Source organism: Nannospalax galili, unplaced genomic scaffold (assembly GCF_000622305.1).
Source record: "Nannospalax galili isolate Female #2095 unplaced genomic scaffold, S.galili_v1.0 scaffold1206, whole genome shotgun sequence".
Lineage (NCBI taxonomy): Eukaryota > Metazoa > Chordata > Mammalia > Rodentia > Spalacidae > Nannospalax > Nannospalax galili.
The window spans coordinates 948,706-975,033 of NW_008355162.1; the positions used below are offsets into that span (position 1 = coordinate 948,706).

General features: G+C 45.2%; 1 protein-coding gene across 3 annotated transcripts in view; it reads right to left on the reverse strand.

Annotated features, from left to right (window-relative positions):
* Maml1 (mastermind like transcriptional coactivator 1) overlaps positions 1–26,328 on the reverse strand; it is a 43,030-nt gene that overhangs the window by 9,990 nt on the left and 6,712 nt on the right. The window contains exons 1-2 of one of the 3 annotated variants that reach the window (XM_029555614.1): positions 23,458–23,479; positions 2,809–4,224 (exon numbers count right to left, since the gene is read on the reverse strand). In XM_029555614.1, the coding sequence (XP_029411474.1) occupies positions 2,809–4,224; positions 23,458–23,460 (1,419 nt within the window). In that variant the 5' untranslated portion in view covers positions 23,461–23,479. Of the gene's footprint in view, positions 1–2,808; positions 4,225–9,948; positions 9,968–23,457; positions 23,480–26,328 lie in introns of those variants that run through there. The other 2 variants (XM_029555615.1, XM_008852256.3) reach the window with 2 other exon arrangements.

A 26,328-nucleotide genomic window follows, 5' to 3' on the forward strand; every position in this document is an offset into this window, starting at 1 on the left:
TTTCTTTCTTTCTTTCTTTCTTTCTTTCTTTCTTTCTTTGAGACAGGCCTGGAACTTGATATATAGACCAGGGTGGATTCAGCCTGGGATAAAAGGCATGTGCCAGCACACCTAGCAGCTCTGTTTTTCTTAACTCCAAGTCTCTGCTTCCCTGCTGTTATGGTTTGGATGTGCTATGTCCTGTTTTTAGATGCTTGGTTCCTAGTTGGTGGTGCTCCGTTGGAAGGTTGTAAAGATTTTGGGAGGCGAGGCATGGCTGGAGGAAGTGGGTCACTGGGGGTGGGCTTTAAGGGTCAGGCCTGTTTCAGGTCATCTCTGCTCACTGATCCTCTAAGATGTGAGCAAGAAGCTCCTGCATGCTCCTGCTCCCAGGGTTACACGCTATCATGACTTCCTGCTATATGCAACTATATCCTGTTAAACTGTAAGTCCAAATAAACCTCTCCTCCCTTAGGAGGTATTTGGTTACAGTGAGGAGAGAAGTAACTAATACACCTAATGACCTCCTGGTGAGCTGCAACAGGGACAAGACCAGTGCTGTCTGAGCATCCAGGTTTGGAGCAATGAATAATCACTTGATGAATAATCCCTCTACATCAGCAGTGGCAAATGTCTGACTTTAGAGGAAGCACGTTTAAGTGCTCCTATTTGTTATTTGCACAATAATTCCAGTAAGCAATTAAGACTGACAAATGTCCAGTTATTGGAATGTTTGAGTGCAGACAAGCTCCACATTCTAAAGTGGACTCTAGGCAATACAAATGCTGTATGTCTTAGCCAGGTGTGGCAGTGCTTGCCTGCAATCTCAGCACTTGAGATAGAAACTGGACAAGTAGAAGTTCAGGGCCATCCTTGGCCACACAGCAAGTTCAAGGCTAGCCTAGGCTACATGAGACCCTGTTCCATCCCCAGCCCCCAGGGAAAAAAACCAAACAACAAAAAAAGAAATGCTATGCCTTTAGGGGGTGAACCTGGGTTTGGAGATGTCCCCAAACTGCCTGGAATCATATTTCTGCCCACTTGAGTGTAAGGATTTTTCTGGGAGGAGACTGAATAGCTTTTATCAAATACTCATCTGTATCTTCAGATTTTAAATTTTATTTACGTGTGTGTGTGTGTGTGTGTGTGTGTGTAAGTGCATGTATATGCATGCCATAGTACATGTGTGGAACTCAGAGCACAGCTCTGAGTCAGTTCTCTTTCTTCTGTGGGTTCCAGGATTGAACTTAGGTTGTTAGGTTTGCATGCTAAGGGCTTTTACTTGCTAAGCCATCTTGCAGGCCTATGGCCTTGAACCTTTGATCCTCCCAAGTTGCTGGGATTGCAGGTCTGTGCTACCAAGCCCAGGCTGCTACTCTGCCTTTGTGTACATGTGTGTAGGCCAGAGGTCAACATCAAGTGTCTTCCTTAATTGTTCTCTGCCATTATTTTTTTTGAGTCAGTGTCTCTCACTGAACCTGGAACTCAGTGATTTGACTAGAATGCTGGCCAGTGAGCCCCAGGGATCATCTTGTCTCTATTTCCCCAGAGCCGAGATTACAGACACACATTACTGTGCATGTCTGGCTTTTTTTTTAAACGTGGGGATGGGGCTGGAGAGATGGTTTAGTGGTTAAGAACACTGGCTGCTCTTGCAGAGGAGTGGGGTTCAGTTCCCAGCACCCACATGGCAGCTCACAACCTTCTGTAACACCAGTTCCAGGGTGCCCTCTTCTGGCCTCTGTGGGCATTGCCTGCATGGTACACTACGTAACATCTAGGCAAAACACTCATACACATAAAAATAAATAAATGACCGGGCATGGTGGCACACGCCTGTAGTCCCAGCACTAAAAATAAAGTAAAATGTGTGTGCTGGGGATTGAACTCAGGTTCTCATGCTTGCCCAGCACAAATTTCACTGACCAAACCATCTTCTTAGCTCCATATCCTGCCTTTCTTAAGTTCCTATCTAATGGCTCTGTAACTTTAAGCAAGGCTTCACACTGTGGCCCAGGCTGACCTCAAACTTGTGGCAACCCCCCTGCCTCAGCCTCCCTGAGTGCTAGGATTACCATGAGACACAACTGTTTTTTAAGACAGGATCTCACTATGTAGCTGGTACATGCCATCCTGGCTCAAGATATTCTGAATGTAGAACTGAAATGTGTGTATGCTGGGTGGGGCGGGGTCGGGGAGTCTCTAAAAAACACATTAAATGGGAAGGGTGCCTGCAAAGCAAAGCCACAAATGACTTAAACTGTGTGGCACGAAAGAATGGACTAAAGAAAGCAATTTCCCAAATGTCTGTACAGTTAAAAATCAAGATATAAGCCGGGCGTGGTGGAGCACGCTTTTAATCCCAGCACTTGGGAGGAAGAGGCAAGTGGATCTCTGAGTTCAAGGACAGCCTGGTCTACATAGTGAGTTCCAGGACAGCTGGAGCTACAGGGAGACCCTGTCTCAAAAAGACCAAAAAAAAAAAAAAAAAAACCTCAAGATATGCTAAAGAATTTTACTCTATATTTATTTGTTAAGGATCAATCTCAGTTACCTATAATCCCAACAGTTGATAAGTGGAGGCAGGAGGCAGGAGAATCAGGAGTTCAAGAGTAACCTTGGCTATACAGCAAGTTTGAGGCCAGCCTGGACTAAATGAACTATGCCTTTAAAAATAAACAAAAATCAATCCTAATTTATTTAATACATTTTTCACTTCCAAAGGAATCAAAGGATGACAGCAGTCACCCCCACAATTACCTGGTGCACAACTTAGCATGGAACCTCACCGGTGCCCACAGCAAAGTGACAGAGAAGGCATGCACTTACCTGGCCAGGTGGACCCAGTGATCGGAAGGGCATGTTTCCTGGCTTTGGCTTCATCAGAAACAAGGAGTTCTGCTCATTATTCAGATGAGGCAGCTGCTGGGGAAGATAGGCCATCAAGGCAGGCTTGCTCTGGCCAGACCCAGGGCCGCCTTGCCCACAGTCTGCTTTGTAATGAGAAAGGGGTTTTGTATTGCCATAGTCTAGCACAGACCCTTGATTATTCAGGGAATTCTGATTCAAGTTACTCGGTGACTGGTGACTCAGCAGGCTTGCATGGCTGGGTTGGAGGTAGGGGCCTCCTGGCCGAGGGGAACTCTTGTTCACACTAGGCATCATAAGCAGTTTGGAGTTGGTAAAGTCTTGCTTATAGCCAGGAGGGCTGGCAGGCTTCTCCATGGGATACGAGACATTCAAGGGGCTGTTGGAGGGCCCTGCCTGCTGCCATGTGGACATCTGGCCCGGGGCAGGTGCTGGGGCAGCCTGCTGTGGGTTTTGCAGCATCTGCTCACGCTTCTGCTTGGCAGCCATCTGTTGGAGCTGGTGGGCAGAGGATAGCTCAGAGGCTGCTCCTGGGCCCTGGCTAGGCAACACCACACTTGCAAGGGCTCTTTGTGCATTCTGGGCCTGGGCTGATGCCGGCATCAGGTTCGGACTGGGATTGTCTGCCCCAGGCTGACCAGAGGTGTGGAATAGGGTCTGAGAGCCTCCAAGGTTTGGGGAATCTGTGCCTACAGGGGCAGATGAAGGCCCCAGAAAGGTCTGTCCTGCAGACCCAGTCCTCACTTGTGGAGAGCCTAACTGTTCCTGCTCAAAGGTTGCTGGAGAGAATTCTGTCTTAATATTAATGTCCTGGGCCAAGGGGGTTTGTGTGGCAGAGCCAGAAGGCTCTGGGTCCTTCTTCTCCTCAAAGTCCTCAGTAAACAGGTCCTTCATGTCTTCGTCAGGCACCGACCTGTTCAGCTCTTCAATGAGCTCTTTCCACTCCTGTTCATTAAGGTTGAGGTCAGGCATGAGGTTGCTTTGCGAGATGGAGCCTCCAGTCCCAGTGATCATGCATGGCAGGTCATCCACAGGTTCCTGCTTCAGTTCTTTATTCAGGCTCAGAGAAAATGACTCACTGGGGTTGCTGCCTCCATTCAGGTGGAGGCTTGAGTCTGCCAGACACTTTTTGTTGATGGAGTCTAGCCCCAGAGAGAGCTTCCCACTGGACTGCAGGGCATCTCCCCCAGGGGGCTTGTCAGGCTGACCAAGGGGTGAGGCTGGAGGAAGCCCATTGGCAGACACAGTGACACTCAGAGGGGCCTCCCGTCGGGTCTTCTTATGCCCAGGAAATAGGTCTCCATAGCCATTCTGTTGATCACCATTCTGAGGGGAGGCAGTGCTGTCCAGATTCCTCTTCACGGTATCATGAAGATGCTGGAAAACATTGGAACAACAGACTTAGGGATACAATACCTTGTCTGAGATCCCCTCTGCCTCCAACACTGACTTCAACCAGGAACCTCGTGGGTTCATACCTCCTTGCAATGCTGGGAACACACTTCTGCTTACCTTCCAGCACTGCCCTCTATCACTAGGTCTGTGCCTGGCCAGTTGCTAGGGGAAAGCAATGCATCAAACCTGGACATCTGCAGGACACAAGCCTGCTGCTAGCCATATCAGCCAGTGTGAAGGTGTGCAGAAGAATGGAGCTGAGGAAAAGGAGCCAGAGGATACAGCTACAATTTTGTCATACATAAGACCAGTTATCCCCCCACCCCTGGACTTTTACACTTAAACATCTAGTCAGCCAGGAGTGGTAGCACACATTAATCCCAGCAATTTGGAGGCAGAGGCAGAAGGATCTCTGTAAATTCAAGACCAGCCTGGTCTACATAATGGGTTCCAGACCAGTTCAGGCTACATAATGAGACCCTGTCTCAAAAAAAAAAAAAAAAAAAAAAAAAAAAATCTAATCAGCTGCCCACAATCTCCAACCTCAAACTGTATTTCTTACCAAACCCCTCACTGACCAGCACTTTTATTCTCTTATTCTCTATCCCATTTAACTTATTCAGTTAACCTAATGAGTCTACTTATCCAGGAACAAGTGCTGTGGGGATTATAAAGTCAAGTAAGGTTGACCCTGCTCTTCACCGTCTCCCAGTCTCCTAGAACAGGGAGAAACTCAGACATGGCTATAGAATGAGGCCAATGCCCTATCCTAGTAGAACAACAAGCATCCTGAGGGTTGGGGAGGGAATTCCACTAAGAGAACATGACAGCGTGTGGGGGAGGTGCTATCACTCTACTACCTCCTCAGCCTCCTCTGCAGCTGTTAGGACCTGATTCCTCCAAATATGCTGCTCCTTTCCTGTACTTTATTTAATTTTTTTGTCTTTTTGAGACAGGGTCTCCCTGTAGCCCCAGCTGGCCTGGAACTCACTATGTAGACCAGGCTGACCTTGAATTCACACACATAAATAAATAAACAAACAAATAAATAAAATACATAAATAAAAACATAAATAAATAGAAAAAAAAGTTCCTAACAACTGTTTTCATTTTCTCTCCAAAGAGCTTTCAGGAGTCACAGTGGACACAGCACCCCATGCCATTTCATCTGGCTGCAGAGAAGGGCCACTTCCTTGGGAGCAAAGCATAGGCATGCTCTGACCCCATTTTCTGCCCAAGGCAGCTCCGTGGGCACCAGCTCTCAGCAGCAGGGTATGTGCTGCTCATGGAGGATAATCTTCTCCACCTCCCTGTCTCAATTCTCCTGCTGCCATTCCTTCCCTCTCCCATATCAAGAGCTTCACTATTAAAGCCGATGGCAGAGGTCCGTTCATGCCTACTGGCATGCCTTTAACTCCATCTATGGGTGCTTAAGTTGTCTGGGAAAGAAAACTTAGGACTTTCTGACAAATGGAATGGTAGGGCAGGGGTGGGCAACACATCTTGGTGCTAGTATCCAACCTAAAGGCATGGCCTCTGGAACCCCAGGAAGTCACTTGGCTTTCATGGAGGAGCATCTGCTGCCTGCTGCCACCTAGAGGTGGATGGGAGAAACGCACCCTCTTAAAATGCACTCTATAAAACTGAAAAGTTCTCTTTGGAGACGATAAATTCATTCCCATTTAATTGGTCAGAGAAAATAAAAATGCACTGTTAATATTTCTCCTTTTTATTTTTTTTTGTCTTTTTGAGACAGGGTCTCCCTGTAGCCCCAGCTGGCCTAGAACTCACAGAGATCCGCCTGCCTCTGCCTCCCAAGTGCTGGGACTAGAGGCATGCGCCACCAAGCCCAACTTATTTTTTATTTTTTGAGACAGGGTCTTGCTTTGTAGCCCAGGCTAGCCTTGAACTCTTTCAATCCTCCTGTCTCTGCCTCCCAAGTGCTGGAATTATGGCATGAGCCTCACACTAGGCTCCAATAGTTCTTTTAAAAAAATTTTATTTATTATTTCATGTGTATGCATGTATTGCCCGTATGTAGGTAAGTGCACCCGTACCATGCAATGCCTGCAGAGGACAGAAGAGGCTATCAGATCCCCTGGAACTGGAGTTACGGACAGTTTCTAGCTGCCACGGGGTGCTGGGATTCAAACCCGGATCTTCTGCAAGAACAACCAGTGTTCTTAACTGCTGAGCCATCTCTCCAGCCCCCCAATAGGTCTTTTATTTCTATTTTTCCTACAATTTTTTGTTCCACAGAGCCAGGTCTGGTCTTTAAATCCAAGAGCTCAGTTTTCTATTTTCCTACAGAGAAGGTGGACACCTAAAGGGTCAAGGCATTTTATGAGCCAGTCAGCTGGCTGTCCTGGATTAGAAACAGAATCCCTCTTTGCCCTAACAATTATAAAATCTGCCACTCCTGCTCTCAGTGGCAAACAGCTGCAGATAAGTTCTGAAGGAACAGCTTACTTTTGTAACACCGATTGCTGCTAGCCAGGGGAAACACTGGGCCATGTTCTCAACTACTCACAGAACTGAATTGGAATGATGTAGGCAAGGGTGGGGAGTGTGGAATGTGGTGGCTCTGGCAGATTTGTAAACCCTGGACACTTGCTGAAGTGCCCAGTATGTGCTGGGAGCTGTTCCGGAAGCAATGATGAAGGTGCCTGGGAGCCCAGTCCCCAGGCATTTACAACCCAACAGGGTAAAAGTTATGTAAGAGGTGGGGGATGAGGCTCAGTGGCAGAATGCTTGCCTAGTAATATACAAATCCTTGGGCTTGATCCCTGGCACTACCGTAAGAAAATTACATGAGTGTTATAAAGTGACAGAAGACCAACTGTCATCTGTAAATGTATGAGTCTTTATGTGCTCAGCAGATTGAGTATTTCTGGGTGCTCAGCTCAGAGGTGTGTGGAGTTCCAGTTCAATGGGATGATTCAATCAGGTGGCTGTGATCTGCTGCAGAATGTTGAGTGCCTGTCTTGGCACCCTCTTTGTCTGACTCCCACCCCAGCTTGGGCCAGTTCTCCTATGGGGAGGCCTCAGCCTCTTGGTGCCATCTTCTGCTCTGGGAGGTCTCTGTTATCAGTGCTCATATGAACCTGGAGGCATCCACACCATGCAGACAGTAACTCAGCATCCTGCCCTGTTTCCCCCCGCCCCATATTAGCCTTTATAGGATGGTCTCACCTAGTCCCCACTTCCTCTCTTTCAACAGTCTATCACTCAACCTCAATGTGCTTTGTGGTCAAACTCATGGAAAAAATGATAGCACCTACTTACATTCACTCAAGTTAAAAGATGTGGCTGAGATTTGTTTCACTGAGACAGGGTCTTGCTATACAGCTCAGGTTGGCCTTGAATTGCTTATACAGCTGGCTGCTTTGAACTTATGATCTTCCTGCCTCATTCTCCTAAGTGCTGGGATTACAGGTGTGCACTATGGTCCCTGGTAAGGTGTGGCTGTAGAAGGAGTTTATCAGTTCTCTCACATACCAGCAACCACCTGGGTGGCCCCAGTACTTCATGTTGCTGCTCAGTGGAAATTTGCTGGTCCTTCCTTTCCCTTGCTTCCTCTCTCTCCTCCAATCAGCCAAATAGCACCACCCTACCTTTCAGGTCCTCTGCAATGTGGCTTCTATGCTTACATTCTGGGAGTGGACTAGATGTGGGAGAAAGAAAGGCAGACATCAGGAGGGCTGTCTCCAACACTGGCAATGGTTGGCATGCTGCCACACAGACCACGCTTACAGCCTTCCCTCGCTCTGCCTTCCGCTCCCTACACCATCTGCCAGTTCACTCTATTTATTGGTCTCTATTTTTAAAGTTCTCTTTCCTCACACTCCTGCCTTCTCTGCCTACTCTTCTAGTTGTTTCTTCTCAGACTCCTCTGAGGTATCTCCCTTTCTCCTGTCCTTCAGTTAAGTACTGGAACCCTCTCCTCTGTCCCCTCTATACACTCATCCAATGGATCTCATCCATTCCTTTGTCTTCACATTCCTAGGTCGGAAACTCATACACAAAACATGTTCAATGGCCCGGGGTGGAATGCTGAGCTGGCTGCTGTCTCTGCCTCTGCCTGACCACCTCCTTTCCTGTACCCCCACTCTGTACCTACTCAGCCATTAAGGCCTTGCCACTCCAGCCTGAGGCTCATTCCTGCCACAGGGCTCTTACACTCAATCTCTTTGCCCAGAATATTTTTTCCCTCTGAACTTTCCAGAATGACTCATCTTGTAATTCAGGTATCACCTCAGTCACTCCCCATCTGTTCCTCCCTACAATCAGCCTCCCCTATTACCTTGCTGACTTCCTGTAAGTGGGCACCATTAGAATCAGGAACATTGCTCTCTGTCCCTGGACAGCAGACAGCACTCAGCGAGTAGTCTCCAGCCCCTCACCTCTGCAGAACTCCCAACTCCTGTTTCTGTGTCCATCACGTGCACACCACTCCCTGGGCACACTGAGACAACTTCAGATGAAAGCTGTCTAAAGGCAGCTCCTCTCTAGTCCTGTTTTGCTTTCCTCCCTTGCTCTCAGAGAACGTCACTACTAGCCACCCAGTTACATAAACCAGAAGTCAGAGTCCCCTAGCATTCGATCAGTTTCCACCATCCTTTGGCTGTGTTACCTCCTTAACCTTTCATTCTTTTTCTGAGACAGGGTCTTACTATGTAGCCCTGGCTGGCTTGGAACTTGCTATGTAGACCGGGCTGGCCAGGAATTCACAGAGATCTGTCTGCCTCTGTCTCCTGAGTGCTGAGATTAAAGGCGTCTGCCACTTTACCCAGCTCTTTTTTGATATTGGAGATTCAACCTGGCTCCACATGCTAGGTAAGCACTCTATCACTGAGCTACACCCTGGTCCTCCTTGGCCTTTCTTGATCCATTCACTTGCTCTACCTACTAACACCAGTTTCTCATATGAATTATTTTAAATATGTCTAAAACCAATCTTGGTGCAACCCTGACTCCCACCTATGTTCCACACCATGGTCGAGTAAAGGCAGTGACCAGGGCAAATTCAATCACTATTTTTCTTTTATCATTTTTATTTATGTGTATGCATGTATTGCCTGCATGTAGGTAAGAGTACCCATGTCATGCGATGCCCACGGAGGACATAAGAGGCTGTCGGATCCCCAGGAACTGGAGTTACAGACAGTTGTTAGCTGCCATGTGGGTGCTGGGATTCGAACCTGGGTCTTCTGCAAGAACAGTCAGTGTTCTTAACTGTTATCTCTCCAGCCCCCAATAATCACTACTTTTCTTTTTTTCTTTTATTATTTTTATTTTATGTGTATGAGTGTATTGCCTGCATGTGTGTAAGTGCACCCGTGTCGTGCAGTGCCCATGAAGTTAGAGAAGGGCATCAGATCCAACTGGAGTTACAGACAATTGTTAGCTGCCATGTGGGTGGTGGGAACCAAACCTGGGTCCTTTGCAAGAGCAGCCAGTGCTCTTAGCCGCTGAGCCATCTCTCCAGCCCCATCACTACTTTTCTTAAAGCCCTCAGTGGCCCCTGGTTGCTGGTTGTCTTAGGTATTTACAGCCCCAAGCATGGCTCTGTAGTACTTCTATACCATCTCCCTAGTCACACCAAGCTGCACCAAAGGACGAGGCTCCCTGGCTCTCCCTCCTGGAACATAGACTGAAACAGTAAAGTCAGATTTTGCGGGGGTGGGGGGTGGGGTGGTGTCTCACCATGTAGCCCAAGCTGGCCTTGAACTCCCAATTCTCCTGCCTTAGCCTCCTCAAGTGATGGGTTTACCACACTGAGCCAGAACTTTTAAAAGAGAAAAGTTGTGAATTATTGGCAATTTCAGCCTAACATCATGCTCCCTCTTCCTTTTCCCACAAGCGCTACTCAGTATACACTGTAGAGAAAAGTCATTATTTACCAAGTGTGCCATGCTGACCACTCATTCCCAGTTTCTTACTATAATTTATTTCCAGTTAATTATCATTTTAGCTTAGTATTTTCAATTAAACTAGGATCCCACTCAACCTTCAAACCCTAAAACATGAGGTCCATTGTTCCTGTGTTATAGCCAGTGAAACCCAGAAAGTTCCACAGGTTTTCTAAGGCTGGAGTATTCAGTTGTCTTGGGGAAGGATCCCTTGTGAATGCGGGGGTCTGCTGCGGATCCCTCAGCCTAGTCATCTGGATCAGACTTATAACTGGGCCTCAGTTAATTCCACTTCCACTTATGATGCTGAAAAAGGAGCTTGCAAATAAAATGCCAGCAGCCAAATGGGAACAGTGTGAGTCAAAGTTTCAGGCTGTACAAATAAGCCTGCTCCCCTTGGTAAAACATGAAGAGCCCCATCCAAGGGTCATTACTAGAAAAATGAACAAGCCCCACACAGGACCACAGCAATTCTTTATGATACTTAAATGATAAGAAATACAACAGAACTGCCTATATCTTGTTATTAAAAACTTCCCCCTTTATAACAGTATCTGTCTCTAGAACAGTCACTGCCTTAGAATGTAAAAAGCTCAGCATGGAAGCATAAGCTCTCTGGAGGCTCCCTGGGTCAGGGATACCCAGAACTCAGCAAGTCTGTTCCAGAGCAACGCCTGTCTCAGAAAAACCTGACATTGTGCTGCCTAAGCACTTTTTGGTGAGTTATTAAGAGCCAGGGCTCGAAACTTTCAATCCTCCTGCCTCACCCCTTCAAATGCTGGGATTACAGGCATGCACAATGCCCAGTGGGTGCCAAAATATTTTTATCACCATTTTATTATTGTCTTTTAGGAAGAAAACAGGTTTGTTGAGTACATTGTGAAGGGCAGTAACCAGAGTATTGCCCACCTCACTGTCACGTCAATTTATTCTTCCTGCTTTTACTTCGAAATAATTATCAGTTAACAAGAAATCGCAAAGTAGGTCCTGTGTGCCCTGTCCTCAGCCTCCTCAATGCTTATATTTTACCAATTAGAGCATAATATCCAAACTCTGAATTTCCTATGGCTATGCATCAACATTTTTTGCTAAAATAATTTTCTTTCCCGTGATGGGAATAAAATCCAGGGTCTCTGTGAAACAAATATTCTACCATTGAGCCAACTAAGCATTTAAAATATTAAAATTACATTTATTCATTTTTTTTAATGTGTGTGTTGGTACGCACACGCTCAAGCATGCCAGGGTGCTTGTGGAGGTCTGAGGACAGCCTGTGGGAGTCAGTACTCTCTACCACATGGATCCCAGAGTTTGAACTCAGGCCATTAGGCTTAGCAGTACACCTTTACCCACTGGGCCATCCTGCTAGCCCTACTACCAAAGCATCCCTATTGTTTTTGTTTTCTGAGGCAGGATCTCATTATGTAGCCCTGGCTGGCCTGGAACTTGCTATGTAGATCAACTAGGGTGGTCTCTAACTCACAAAGATCTACCTGTCTCTGCCTGGGATTAAAGGCATGTGCCACCATGCCTGACCCCTATCTAAGCATTCTGAAAAAGCTACTTAAGAAAGCAAGACTGGGGTCTGTGGGTAAAGTGCTTTCTATACAAGCATTAGGGCCTGAGTCTGGATCCCCAACAGCCATGTATAAGCCAGATGCAATGATTTGTATCTGTAACTCCATTGATAGGGATGAGGGGTGGTGGAGATAGCCAGGGGCTCACTAGTCAGACAGTCTAACTGAAATAGTGATTTACAGGTTCACTCAGAGACCTGGTCTCAAAAATTATAGTGGGGAATAATAGAGCTAGATACCCAACATCAAACTCTGGCCACCACACACACCCATGGGCAAGTGCATCTGTGCACACATGTACACCCACATGCATACCACACACATACAGAAAAAGAGAGGGGGGAGGAGGTTGGAAAGGAAGGAAGGCTGAGGTAGGACTATAGTTCAAGGTCAGCCTAGAAGCCATATTGAGAACCTGTCTCAAACAAAACACCAAAAACAAACAAGGAGGCTTTAAAATTTTTTTTTTAATTTTAATCTATTATTATTGTTGGTATGTTAAGTGAGTGTGGGCATATGTATACCACAGCACATGTGTGTGTGGAGTTGGTTCTCTCCTTCTACATTTACATGGGCTCTGGGGCTCAAACTCAGGTCATTAGGCTTGCATGGCAAGTACTTTTACCTGCTGAGCCATCTCACTGGCTCTGAAGGAGGCTTTTAAACACAGGATATTGTCCTATATGATTATAAAGTAGAAAGAAGCCAGGCATGGTGGTTCAGGCCTATAATTCCAGCACTTGGGAAGATTGAGGCAAGAAGATAATAAATTCTAGGCCAGCCTGGGGTATACAGCGAGACTGTCTTTAAAAAAAGAAAACAGGGCTGGGTGTGGTGGCGCACGCCTTTAAGTTTGAGGCCAGTCTGGGCTACCAGAGACCCTGAAATCCTGAAACAAAACAACAAACAAACAATACAGTAATTGACCAATTCTGTTTCATTTCTGCTTGTTCTCACAAACTGGATTATGAAGAAGAAAAAAATGCAGATATCATATCGTTCAATGCATAGCTATTTCTTAGTGTAGAGTTCAGGGTTGTTTTTTTCTTTTTCAGACAGAGTCTCACTCTGTAAGCCCAAACTGGCCTTAACTTTCAGCAGTCTTCTGCATACCCTCCCAAGAGCTGAGGTTTCAAGCATGAGACACTATGCCCATTTTTTTTTTTAATTTTTAAAAAATTTTGAGACAGGGCCTTACTATGTAACTCTGGCTAGCCTGGAACTCTATATGTAGAACAGGCTGGTCTCAAATTCAGAGATCCCCCACCTCTGCCTCCTGGGTGCTAAGACTAAAGGCATGTACCAACACACTTGGTCCCATCATTAAAAAAAAATTATTTTTATTTTATGTGTATGAGTGTATTCCCTGCATGTAGGTAAGTGCACCTGTGTCATGCTATACTTGTGGAGGACAGAAGAGGGCGTCAGATCCCCTGGAACTGGAGTTATAGACAGTTGTTAGTCGCCATGTAGGTACTGGGATTTGAACCCAAGTCTTCTGTAAGAGCAGCCAGTCAGTGCTGTTAACGCTGAGCCATCTCTCCAGCCCTCTTCCCCAGCATTTATTTTGAAAATAGTGTCTCAGGTAGCTCAGGCTGGCTTTGAAGTTGCTATGTAGCTGAGGATGATACTGAACTTCTAGTCCTCCTGGATCTACCAATCCAAGCATTTGGTTTACTCTTTTTTTTTTGGAGATAGGGTCTCACTATGTCGCTTGGCCCAGTTTGCCTTTTAAAATATATTTTATTATTTTTTGTGTGTATGAGTGTATTGCCTGCATATATGTAAGTGCACCCATGTCATACAATGCCACTGAGGTCAGAAGAGGGCATCAGATCCCCTGGAACTGGAGTTATGGACAGCTGTTAGCCACCACGTGGGTGCAGGGAGCTGAACCTAGGTCCTCTGCAAGAGCCATCTCTCCAGCCAGCCTGTTCTTTTTTTGACAGGATTTTGCTATGTACTCTAGTCTGGGCTTGAATTCTCAGCAGTCCTTTCCTGCCTCAGCCTCCACAACGGTTTACACAGTGCTGAAGATGAAACCCAGGGCTTCGTGCATGATAGGAAAGCATTACCTTGCATCACTGAGTTACATTCACAGTCCTTGAAATAGTTTTTGAAAGATAAGCAGGCCTGATTAAGTGACTGGGAAAGAAACTATTTCAGAGTTAGGTAGAAGAAAATTCAGAAGGTATCAGTTTATCCTAGGGTAAAGGAGAAAGCTCTTTTCTACCTAGTTTGAATATAGGGGTTTACTTGATGAAAAACAAAGTGAACTCTATTTCAGCCATGAAGAAATGGCTCTGGGGCTGCCACGTCACGTCCAAAAGGCAGTGAGTAACATGATTATGTGCTCTGCGGAAAGACAGCAGGACATGTGGCTGGAACCATGAACGGCAGACCTCATCACTCAGGAAGAGGGAAGCAAGCCGGAAGCAGATGAAGACAGCAGAGCAGAAAGGAGAGGCCCAAAAGGCAACCACTGAGCACGAACAGTGGGGCTAGCAATTAGACGACCACTTATTTAAATTTCCCTGAGCAGTTTCAGAAGTTACAGAATAAAAACTTAAAACCTTCGAGAAATGGAGATTCAGTATGCAGAGATAGTAAAAGTTAGTCTTTCCTAAGTTTAGTTTGAAGGGGAGATGAAGAGCGGCTGGAGAGATGGCAAAAGCATGTACTGCTTTTGCAGAGGACCAATTTGATTCCTAGCACCAAGTCACACACAATTCACAGCTGCCTGTAACCCCAGCTCTGGGGGGGGGGCAGAGACTGGTGTATGCACAACCCCCCATATACATAATTAGAAATAAAATTACTCAGCCAGGTGTGGTTGGCACATACCCTTAATCCCAACACTTGGGAGGCAGAGGCAGGTGGATCTCTGTGAGTTCAAGGCCAGTCTGGTCTACATAGCAAGTTCTAGGCCAGCTGGGGCTACAGGGAGACCCTGTCTCAAAAAAACAAAAACAAAAATAAAGAAAAAACTCACCAGGCATGGCACAAACATGTAATGCCAGTACCTGGGAGGCAGAGGCAGATCTCCGTGACTGTGAGTCTATGTTCTAGACCAGTCAGAGTTACATAGTAAGATCCCGTCTCAAAAAAAAAAAAAAAAAATTGAAGAAGAAAGGGTTGAGCCCTTCTTTCCCAAAGTCAGGCTTGCCATGTTGGTTCTTCCAAGCACCTCACCCAGGCTCATCCACTTTCTGTGAACCCCAATCACCAGCCTTCGCTGTTTTCCATTTCCTTCCTTACCAGTCCTGGGTACTGACAAACTCTCATAGTACCCTTCTCATGATCCCCTCCTTCTCCTTTTGTTTTTTGAAACAGGGTCTCAGGTATCCCAGACTGGCCCTCCAACCTGCTATGTAACCTTGAACTCCTGACCCTCCTGCCTTGTACTGGGATCTTATCTTTCACAGTATGTGCCACCATGCCTGGCTTAAGTGTTGCTGGAGACTGAACCCAGGGATTAGAGCATGTCAGACCAGGAGTCTACCAACAGAGCTACATCTCCAGCCCCAGGAACATATGCTTGATTTTATATTCTAGAACTTTTTTTCTTGAAGTTTTGGAGACTGAACTATGGGTGTTGCATATGCTAAGCAAATGCTCTGTCAATGAGCCCCAGTCCCAATTTCATATTCTAAAATACCCCAAGAAAAACTACTTTTCAGTCCCACCTCTACACCTCAGCTTACTTTCTTTCCGTCCACTCTCTCTGAGCATCATTCCCTCTGTACTCTTATGTCCAGAGCATTCACTGACCCCTTCTCAAAACCCTGACAGCAGGGTGTCCTGATCTTCTTTATAGACAAGGAAATGGAAACGGAGAGCTTAAATGAATTTTCCAAATGGATTTGGGAGTTAAGTACAACAAATCTATCATAAGGTAAGGAGAAACACTTCAAATATCAAATTTAGCACAGAGGGCAATAAACATAAAAATATACTAAAGATGTCAAGGAAAACTGATTTAACACAGTAGTAAATACATAAAGCAGATTGCCATGTATTACTCCGCTACCCTAGCACTTGGAGATGGACACAGGCGGACTGGGAGTCTAAAGTCAGCCTGGGCTACACAGTGAGACACCGTTGCACCACCTTGAAGGAGGCTCTACCACCTGACACCTCAATCTTACCAGTCCGCTCTCTTTCTAGCAAACTCCACATTCTCTCATGCAACTGCTTAGTAGGAATCTACTGAGAGCAGATGGAGCCAGCCACTATATAGGCCCTGGGAACATATTAGGGAACAAACGAAATCCATGGTTCTTACTCCAGAAAAAATAAATCACATTCTATCTCAAACAACAACAATCTTAGAAAGGCTGTTAAATGTGTCACTTTTTTGTGATTCATTTATTTTTATTTTATGTATATGAGTGTTTTGCCTACATGTATATTAAGTGGCCCTGTGCTGTGCAAAGTGTACAGAGGCCAGAAGAGGGCGTTGGATCCCCTGGAACTGGAATTATAGACAGTTGTTAGCCACCATGGGGATGCTGGGAACCAAACCCAGGTCCTCTGGAAGAGTATCAGTGTCTTAACTGCTGAGGCAGCTCTCCAGCCTGAGTATATGACTTTAAATGAAAAACTCAGGGGAAAGGCCTCACCAAATATAAAGTCTAAGCAAGAAACAACAGATGAGTGAGCCATGCCAACACTTACAGGAGACCCAGGCACCACAGTGCAATGCAAAAGCCATGAGAGACAGTGTCTAGGGTTCCCAAAGCAGAGACAGGAGTGAAGAGCAAGAAGACAGGGTGCCAGAAGGAAAGCAGGACAGATGGCCCAGACTGTACACGCTGTGTGGGCCCTGGGTAGGCTGGGGGTTTGCCTTTTGTGAGTTGGACAGACTCGTGCAGCTATCTGAGAAGATGATCATTCTGGGCAGAGGGCAGACTGTTGGAGGGTTAGGGCCCTTAGGGAGGCCAACCAAATGACAGCAACCTAGGTTAAGGAAATAATAGCCCACACCTGGCTGGTACAGCAGAGGTAGTGAGAAGTAGCCAGGTTCTAGTGCACCATGGGTAGAGTGGTCAGGGTTTACTGATGGATGGGCTATGGGTTGGCATAAAGATCTCTGGAAAAAGAGCATCTCCAACAGACTCGTATGGCCAGAGCTCAGTGAGAGATGGCAGATGGCACCAAAGGTCAGGCTCATCTGCATCAACCTGAAAAACAGTGGGTACATGAGGTTAATGATAGAGGTGAGCAGAGAACAGGTTTTTTTTTAATTTTTTTAATTAATTATTTTTATTTTACGTGTATGTGTGTATTGCCTGCATGTAGGTAAGTGCACCGTGCTGTGCAATGCCCACAGAGGTCAGAAGAGGCAGTCGGATCCCCTTGGACTGGAGTTATGGACAGTTGTTAGCTGCCATGTGGGTGCTGGGATTCAAACCCGGGTCTTCTGCAAGAACAACCAGTGTTCTTGACCGCTGAGCCATCTCTCCAGCCCCAGAGAACAGGTTTTAAGCTTAATATTTGTTCATTTCTGTGTATGTGTTTAGGTACGTAGGCACACATGTGGAAGCTGGTTCTCTCCTTCTGTGGATCCTCAGATCCTCAGGACTGAACTCAGGTTGTCAGTCCTAGTAGCAAGTTTACCCAACGAGCCATCCTGACAGTCCCAAAATTTGTTATTATTATTATTATTGTATTATTTGGAGGTGTATGTGTATCACTGCATGGGGGTGTACTGTAGGTCAGAGGATAACTCTGTGAAGTCAGTTCTCTCCTTCCACCTTTATGTGGGTTCCATGTATTGAACTCAGGTAGTCAGGTCTGCATGGTAAGCACTTTACCCACAGAGTCATCTAACCAGCCCCGTAATAATTTTTTCTGGTAATGCTGGGATTGAACCCAGGGCCTTATGCATATTAGGCAAGCACTCTACTACTGAGCTTATTCCCAGCCCAATGATAAGAGTTTTTCCCAGGAGCAAAAGGAGCTTTCTGGGCATTCCCTAGCACTTGAGAGCAGAGAATACACAGTGCCCAGCTTGTCTCCAAAGGTGACTAGAGTGTGTCACTTGCTATCTCTAGTGCCCATGGCCACCAATGTGCTGTTTTATGTGTCATCTAGAGGGTGGAACAAAAGCCATGGGCACTAGAGACAGCCCTGTGGCTCCCTCCTTCAGTTGTCTTTCCAGCACCCAAAATGGAACTTGGCTCATCAGTGTTCAGTAAACAAACCTCAAATTCGGCCTTTTGGTTGCAACTGGCCTGTGTACCAAATCAGAAAGGATTTCATGGGCAGTCAGAAAGATCACACCTGCTTAACAGAGGCAATCAATATTCAAAACAGCAACAAAATAGCCAAATACTCAAAAAGAAATCTCCTAAGCTCAAAAGAACTACCATTTATTAAAAACTACTTCTGTGTTAGGCAGAATAACCCGGCAAGGCAGGTACTACTACCACCATTTCACAGGGATGGAAACTAAGGCTTAGACAGAACAAATAGAGCCTAAAGGAGAGGATCAGAGGCAGCTGTAGCTCAGAAACAAAGTCAAATGTATACGGATTACACATGCGTGAGCATGTGTGGGGTAAGAACACGGAAGTGACAGCTGCTCACATTTTAGCAATCCTAGAAGGCAGAAGCAGAGAACATTTTGAGGGGGTGTGAGCCCAGCATCCATCTGCAGCTTCATAGCTCCCAGGGTATTTGCTGCCTGCCTACTTCCGGAAGACTGGTATAATACAAACTATACACGTGAAGTTTTAACTCTCTATGTAATGACTTACTTCGAAGGCTGCATGCAAGGGCTCACCTTGTACCACAGTAAAAAAAAAAAGCCTGGCGTGGCGGTGCACGGCTTTAATCCCAGCACTCAGGAGGCAGAGGCAGGCGGATCTCTGTGAGTTCAAGGCCAGCCTGGTCTACATAGTGAGTTCCAGGCCAGCTGGGACTTTAGGGAGATCCTGTCTCAAAAAGACCAAAAAAAAAAAAAAAAATTTTTTTTTAAAAAGAAGAGAGTGAAATAGTAGTTATAGGAATATATTAATTACATAGATTCAAAAACTGGAGCCAAAGTCAGGCACTGTGATTCCTGCCTGTAATCCCAACCTGGGAGATGAAGGCAGGAGCATCAGTTCAAGGTCCTCCTCAGTTCAAGATTTTTGGAGGCTAGCCTAGGCTACATGAAATTCTATCTCAAAAAAGAATTCATACTTCATCCGTTGAGTCTGATTTGGCTAATTTGACAAGAAGGAACGATTTTATCTGTTACAACAGACTTTTTAAAAAAATATTTTATTATTTTTATTTTATGTGTATGAGTGTATTGCCTGCATGTATGTGAATGCACCCGTGTTGTGCAATGCCTCCAGAAGAGGGCTTCAGATTCCCCTAGAACTGGAGTTAAGGACGGTTCATAGTCACCACGTGAGTGCTGGGAATCGAACCCAGGTCCTCTGCAAGAGCAGTCAGTGCTCTTAACCGCTGAGCCATCTCTCCAGCCCCTACAACAGACTTTTTTCTATGTTTTCCTATCAATCAAGCCATAGTCACAACACTAAAGTTAACAAAAATATTCCTAATGCAGACAAAAATATTTTAAAAGTCTTACTTTTATTTTATGTCTATGAGTGTTTTCCCTTCATGTATCCAAGTGCACCATGTGCATGCAATGTTTGCAGAGGCCAAAGATGGCACTGGATTCCTGGAATTGGAGTAAGGATAGTTGTTAGCCACCATGTGGGTACTGGGGACCAAACCTGGGTCCTCTGGAAGAACACAAGTGCTCTTAAGCACTTAGTCATCTCTCCAGCTCAGATAAAAATATTTAATAAAAATATGTTAAGGGTGGCTGGCAAGATGGCTCAGCTAGAAAGATGCCTGACGCCAAGCCTGATGACCTCAGTTCAATCCCTAGGACCCAAATGGAAGGAGAACTGACTCCTGAAGATTGCCCTGTGGCCTCTACATGTATGCTATGGCATACTGACACCCACATGTATACATACACTCATTCACACAAAATGTATAGAAATGTAAAAAAAATATGGAGGGGCAGGGAAGACAAGCTCAGTAGATAAAGTGCTTTCTGTGCAAACATGAGGACCGAGTTCAGATCACCAAGCACTCATGTAAAAGGCCAGGCCTGGTTAAGAGCCCTTCCTATTCTTCCAGAGGCCTGAGTTCGGTTCCCAGAACCCATGTCAGATGGCTTACAACTACTAGCTCTAGGGGAGCCAACTCTTTTCAGGTCAGGCTTCTAAGGTTACCCTGCCATGTGGCATCCCACCCTCAATAAAAATAAGTCTTAATAAAACAAAAGCCAGGTGGTAGCACATGCCTTTAAACCCAGCACTTGGGGGAGAAGGGGATAGATACAGAGGCAGATCTCTGTGAGTTCGAGGCCAGTCTGTTCTACACAGTGAGTTCCAGGCCGGCCAGGGCTACATAGTGAGAATTTGTCTCAAAACAACAACAAAAGCCAGGCCTGATGGCAGGTGCCAATAATCCTAATACTGGGACACAGAGACAGGAGGATTCTGGAGGCTCACTGGCCAGCCAGCTAATCAGTTAGCTCCAGGTTCAGTGAGAGCCCTTGTCTAGATCAAGGTAGATGGTAGATGGAAGTAGATGGTGTCAAATGCCTTTAATCCCAGCACTCAGGAGGCAGAGACAGGTGGATCTCTGTGAGTTTGAGGCCAGTGTGGTCTACAGAGTGAGTTCCAGGCCAGCTGGGGCTCAGTGGGAGGGTGCTTGCCTAGCATGTGCAATGCCCCAAGTTCAATTCCCAGCATAAAACTACAAAAACAAAACAAAAACAACAATAAACCCCCAAAGGTAAAGAGTGACAGAGCAAGACACACAATGTCAACTGTCCATACACATTGTAAACACACATACCCCCCCCCCACACACACAGAGTTAAACGTCTGATGATCTGCCACAAAGTCTGATGATCTGAGCTCAATGCCTGGCACCTACATGGTGGAAGAGAGAACTGATTCCCAAAAGTTGCCCTCAGATTCCCACATGTGTGCCATGGCACGCACACAGATTAAGTGTTTTTAAAAGGGGGTGAGTGGGAGCTGGAGAGATGGCTCGGTAGTTAAAAGCCCTTGTTGCTCTTGTACAGGACCTACATGGTGCCACACAACTGCCTGTAACTCTAGCTCCAGGGTATCTGATGCCCTCTTCTGAGGGCACTGCATATACATAGCACACATACCTGCAGGCAAAACACTCATAAAAAATAAATTTAAGGGGGCTGGAGAGATGGGTCAGAGGTTAAGAATACTAGTTGTTCTTGCAGAAGACCCAGGTTTGAATCACAGCACCCACACAGCAGCTAACAACTGTCCCTAACTCCAGTTCCAGGGAAATCCGAAGCCCTCTTCTGACCTCCGCAGCATTGCACAACATGGGTGCACTCACCTACATGCAGACAATACACGCATACACATAAAATAAAAATAATAAATAAAATATTTAAAAATAAATAAATAAATAAATTTAAGTTGGGCATGGTTGCGCATGCCTTTAATCCAACACTTGGGAGGCAGAGGCAGGCGGATCTCTGTAAGGTCCAGGGCAGCCTGGTCTACATATGAGTTCCAGGCCAGCTGGAGCTACAGGGAGACCTTGTCTCAAAAAGACAAAAAATAAATAATAAAATAAAATAAAATAGTTGTATTATGTTAAGTTATATAACATAAGGCTATTACATAAATTTCTTATTTCATTTAATGAATAATGACAATTCAGTATATAACTGGTCTGAAAAAAATGCATTCATTTTTAGTAAGCTTAAAAACTTAAGATAGGACTGGAGAGATAGATAGCTCAGTAGTTAAAAAGCACTCACTGCTTTTGCAAAGGAACTGGATTCAATTTCCAATACTCACATGACAGGTAAAAACTGTGCATAACTCCAGTCCAGGGGAATCAGACACCCTCTTCTGACCTCTGCAGGTACTGCACAACACGGGTGCACTTATATATATGCAGGCAACACACTCATAACAACAGAAAGCTTAAGATGGAGATGTTGCTTAGTGATAGTGTGATTGCCCAGTATGCAAAGTGTGAGGGGTTCTCAGTGTTTCAAAATCATTTAGTCCAGAGGCTGTAGAGATGGGTCAGTGGTTAAGGGCACTTGCTGTTGCAGGGGACGTGGGTTCGGTTCCCTGCACCCATGTGAAGTGGTTCACAACTGCCTGTAACTCCAGTTCCAGGGGATCCAACACACTGTTCTAGCCTCTGTGAGTACCCATACACACATGACCTACACTCACAGATGCAAACACATATACATATATAAAACAAATCTTTAAAATTTTTTTTCAGTATTTAAAAAAATTTTTTAAATATATTTTATTATTTTTATGTGTATGAGTGTATTGCCTGTATGTATGTGAGTGCACCCGTGTTGTGCAATGCCACGGAGGTCAGAAGAGGGCTTCGGATTCCCCTGGAACTGGAGTTAAGGACGGTTTGTAGCCGCCATGTGGGTGCTGGGAATTGAACCCGGGTCCTCTGCAAGAGCAGTCAGTGCTCTTAACTGCTGAGCCATCTCTCCAGCCCCTTATTTATTATTTTTATGTGTACGTGTGTATTGTCTGCATGTAGGTAAGTGCACCCATGTCATACAATGCCCGCAAAGGACAGAAGAAGCTGTCAGATCCCCTGGAACTGGAATTATAGACAGTTGTTAGCTGCCATGTGGGTGCTGGGAGTTGAACCTGGGTCTTCTGAAAGAACAGCCAGTGTTCTTAACCGCTGAGCCATCTCTCCAGCCCCGTAAAACAAATCTTTAAAATAATTATTCAGGCTAAACACTTAATCTCAAATACATAGCCTGCCTTTATGATCGTACTCCTATCTCTCCAGCTTCATCTTCCAGCCTCTCAAATGTGAAGTCCCAAATTTAAAATACTTATTTTTTAATTTTATGTGTATGAGTGTATTGCCTGCATGTATATAAGTGCATCCATGTCATGCAATTGTCCAAGGGGGTTAGAAGAGGGCATTGGATTCCTCTGGGACTGGAGTTACAGACAGTTGTTAACTGCCATGTAGGTTCTGGGAATCGAACCCAGGTCCTCTGTGAGAGCGGCCAATGCTCTTCACCACTGAGACATCTCTCCAGTCCCCAGTCCCAAATTTAAAACACTCACTACTATGATTTTGTGCTTTTCCTTGCTTTCCTAAAGGAGCCAAAGTCCTGTTAGATGCTTGTTACCTGCTCAAGTCCCTGTTGCATATCAACCCACTACAGACTTGAAAAGGTCCAAATAATGAGCTGATTACATTTGTTTAGCTTACTATCTCCCAAATCTTTTGCTTTAGATTTTCTTCTTCTTTTTAAATTTTTTTTTTTAATTTTACGTATATGAGTGTATTGCCTGCACCCGTGTCATGCAATGCCCACAGAGGTCAGAAAAGGCCGTCAGATCCCCTGGGACTGGAGTTACGGACAGTTGTTAGCTGCCATGTGGGTGCTGGGATTCGAACCTGGGTCTTCTGCAAGAACAACCAGTGTTCTGAACTGCTGAGCCATCTCTCCAGCCCCAGATTTTATTTTCTTTTATTGGGTGGTACTGGGGGTCAAACCCAGGGCCTCTTGCAATGCTAGGCAAATGCTCTACCACTGAGACACCAAGTCACATGCAAATCCCTAGATTTTTCAGTAGCCAATGAAATTAGTGCTCCATAGTACCCTGATATAAAGCATCTGGACAACTCTCAGGACTCACCATAAAAGTCAGTTATTTAAAGTGTTTCAAACTTGGCTCAAGTAGCATCCGTTCTTCAATATTCCCACAGGCCTGGAAGCCCTTAACACAGCTTTGCCATCTCTCCCAATAAGGGTGTTTGATACAGATCCTGTATCTAGAATTCATGGCTCCGAAGAAACAATGTTGGTGTTGAAAGAATGAGCAGCTGAAAGCTGGAGGTGTAGGAAAAGACACGGGTGCTCCAAGGTGGCTTTGGAGGACTGAACTAAACAGAAGAAATGTACGATTCAGTTGGAAGGAGTCCATTTTGGATAGGTTGGAAATAAAAATGGAATTGGCCAGTTACAAGCATAGCCCTTTTTTATTTTGAGAGAATGTGTGGCTAAATAGTCCAGGCTGGTCTCAAACTGGAAAACCTTTGGCCTTAGCCTTCTAAGTAGCTGGGTTTATATGTGTGCACCAATACTCCTAGCTAAAATTAACTTTTAAAATTACTGATCCTCAGCCAGGTGTGGTGGCACATGCCTTTAATCCCAGCACTCAGGAGGCAGAGGCAGGAGGATCTCCGTGAGTTCAAGGTCAGCCTGGTCTACATAGTGAGTTCCAGGACAGCTGGGGCTACAGGGAGACCCTGTGTCAAAAAGACCAAAAAAAAAAAAAAAAAAAAAAAAAAAACTCTTTCTCCATGACAGCCGAGTTTTAATTTATCTTGTCCATAGCTGTAGCTCTAGTGCTGAGAATACTCTGGCCCTCAGTAGATACTCAAGTATTTGTTGAACAAACTAAGGGAAAGTAGGAAGAGAAAATTTGAGAAAATTCTGTCTCTCTCTGTCTCTGTCTCTCTGTCTCTCTGTCTCTCTGTCTCTCTCTCTCTCACACACACACACACACACACACACACACACAGCATTAGAAAGCTGGAAAGAAAATTGGAAGAAGCAAAGACTCTTTGGAGGAGGAAGTAGGAAGTGAGATGACTCAGAAGCCACTGAATGTGGCAATACCACCTTAGGTGTCCTTCCAGGTGGCGATTTCAGAAAAGTAGGAGGCGCAAACACAATGGGCTGATACGTTCAAGTGGAAAGGGCAAAGGGAAGGAAAAATACGGAATACCAGTTTGAGAGTGAAAAAACACAAAAGAAATGACTCAGTGCAAAGTGTTTGCTGAAGGGATAGACCTAGTGACAAAGAGGTGGACTCTCAAAGAAGAGCGAGGTAGGGATCCATCTTTAAATAACAAAAACTATCCCACATGTCTTTAATCCCAGCACTTGGGAGGCAGAGGCAGGAGGATGGATCCCTATGAGTAGGACACTAGTCTGGTCTACATATGGACTTCCAGAATAGCCAAGGCTGCGTAGTAAGACCCTGCCTCCAAAAAATATTTCCTAGGAACTATTTAGTTATATAATTCTTACATGAATTTGGTTTAAAAAAAAAAATCTCTATTCAGTTTCCGCCCCCCCTTTTTTTTTTGGCCTTTTTGACACAGGGTCTCCTTGCAGCTCTAGCTGGTGTGGATTCTAACTCACAGAGATCTACCTGCCTCTGCCTCCCAAATGCTGGGACTAAAGGTATGCGCCACCACGCCCAGCTTCCATTTTTATTTTTTTTAAGATTAGACTGTTTCTGGGGCTGAAGCAAGGGCTCAGTGGTTAAGAGCACTGGCTGCTCTTGCAGAGGACCTGGGTTTGGTTCCCAGCATCCACATGGCAGCTAACAACCATCCATAACTCCAGTTCCAGGGGTCCCAATGCCCTCTGATGACTTCTGGGAGCACTGCATGACATGGGTGCCCTTATATACATGCAGGCAATATACTCATACACATAAAAAAAATTCAATAATTTAAAAATAAAATCTTTTACAAAAACATAGAATGTTTCATATTTATATTTTAATGATTTATTTTTCCTTATATTTTATATATTAAGATAGCTCTTTATTATGTATTCATTATATACTTTTTAATTATTTTTATTTAATTTTTATGCATGTCATACTCTACCTCTTAATCATATTTAGTGTCCTCCACTCATGGATTTCATGCATTCTGCCTTAGATATTAAGACCTATCAACCTATCAAGTCAAATTGGTGTTTGCAGATCTCAGATGTCCCTTGGTGAATTCACTGGAAACTGTTTTTCAATTTGTTTGTTTGAGACAGGGTCTCCCTATAATAACCCAGCTGGCCTAGAACTCACTATTAGACCAGGATTGGCCTGGCTCTCACAGAGATGTATCTGCCTCTCTGCCTCTAAAGTGCTGGAATTAAAGGCATGCGCCACCATCCTGGGCCCATTTCTTAACCCTTAAGATGGTACACACTGGGGTACCCAGTAGAGAGCTCCACCCGAAGTCTGCATCTTCAGGTGGTTCATAGAACACAGCAGAGGGGGAAGGGGGAGGAGGAGGAAATGTGCAAATGACAAAGCAACTGTAGCCACTGGTGACAGGTAACTCTAAGTGAAGTGTTCTTTGTACTATCAGAGTAAGGTTTCTCTACAAATAAAAAGTTATGGAAGCTGTATATACTCAAAACGAGGTAGAGAAACAGGATGAATGGTTGGTATACAACTGTCAAATTTCAGCGGGGCGTGGTGGCGCACACCTGTAGTCCCAGCACTTGGGAGGCAGAGGCTGGCAGATCTCTGTGAGTTCAAGGCCAGCCTGGTTTACATAGTGAGTTCTCAGGCCAGCTGGGGCTACAGGGAGACCCTGTCTCCAAAAGACAAAAACCAAAGGCAAAGAAACCTGGGTAGAAAAAAAGCCTGTTCCTGATTTATCTCTAACACAGCAACAGCAAGGATAGTGGTTGAGTCTTTGCTGGGCGTGTTTGTGTGCATTGTGTGTGTGTGTGTGTGTGTGTGTGTGTGTGTGTGTGTGTG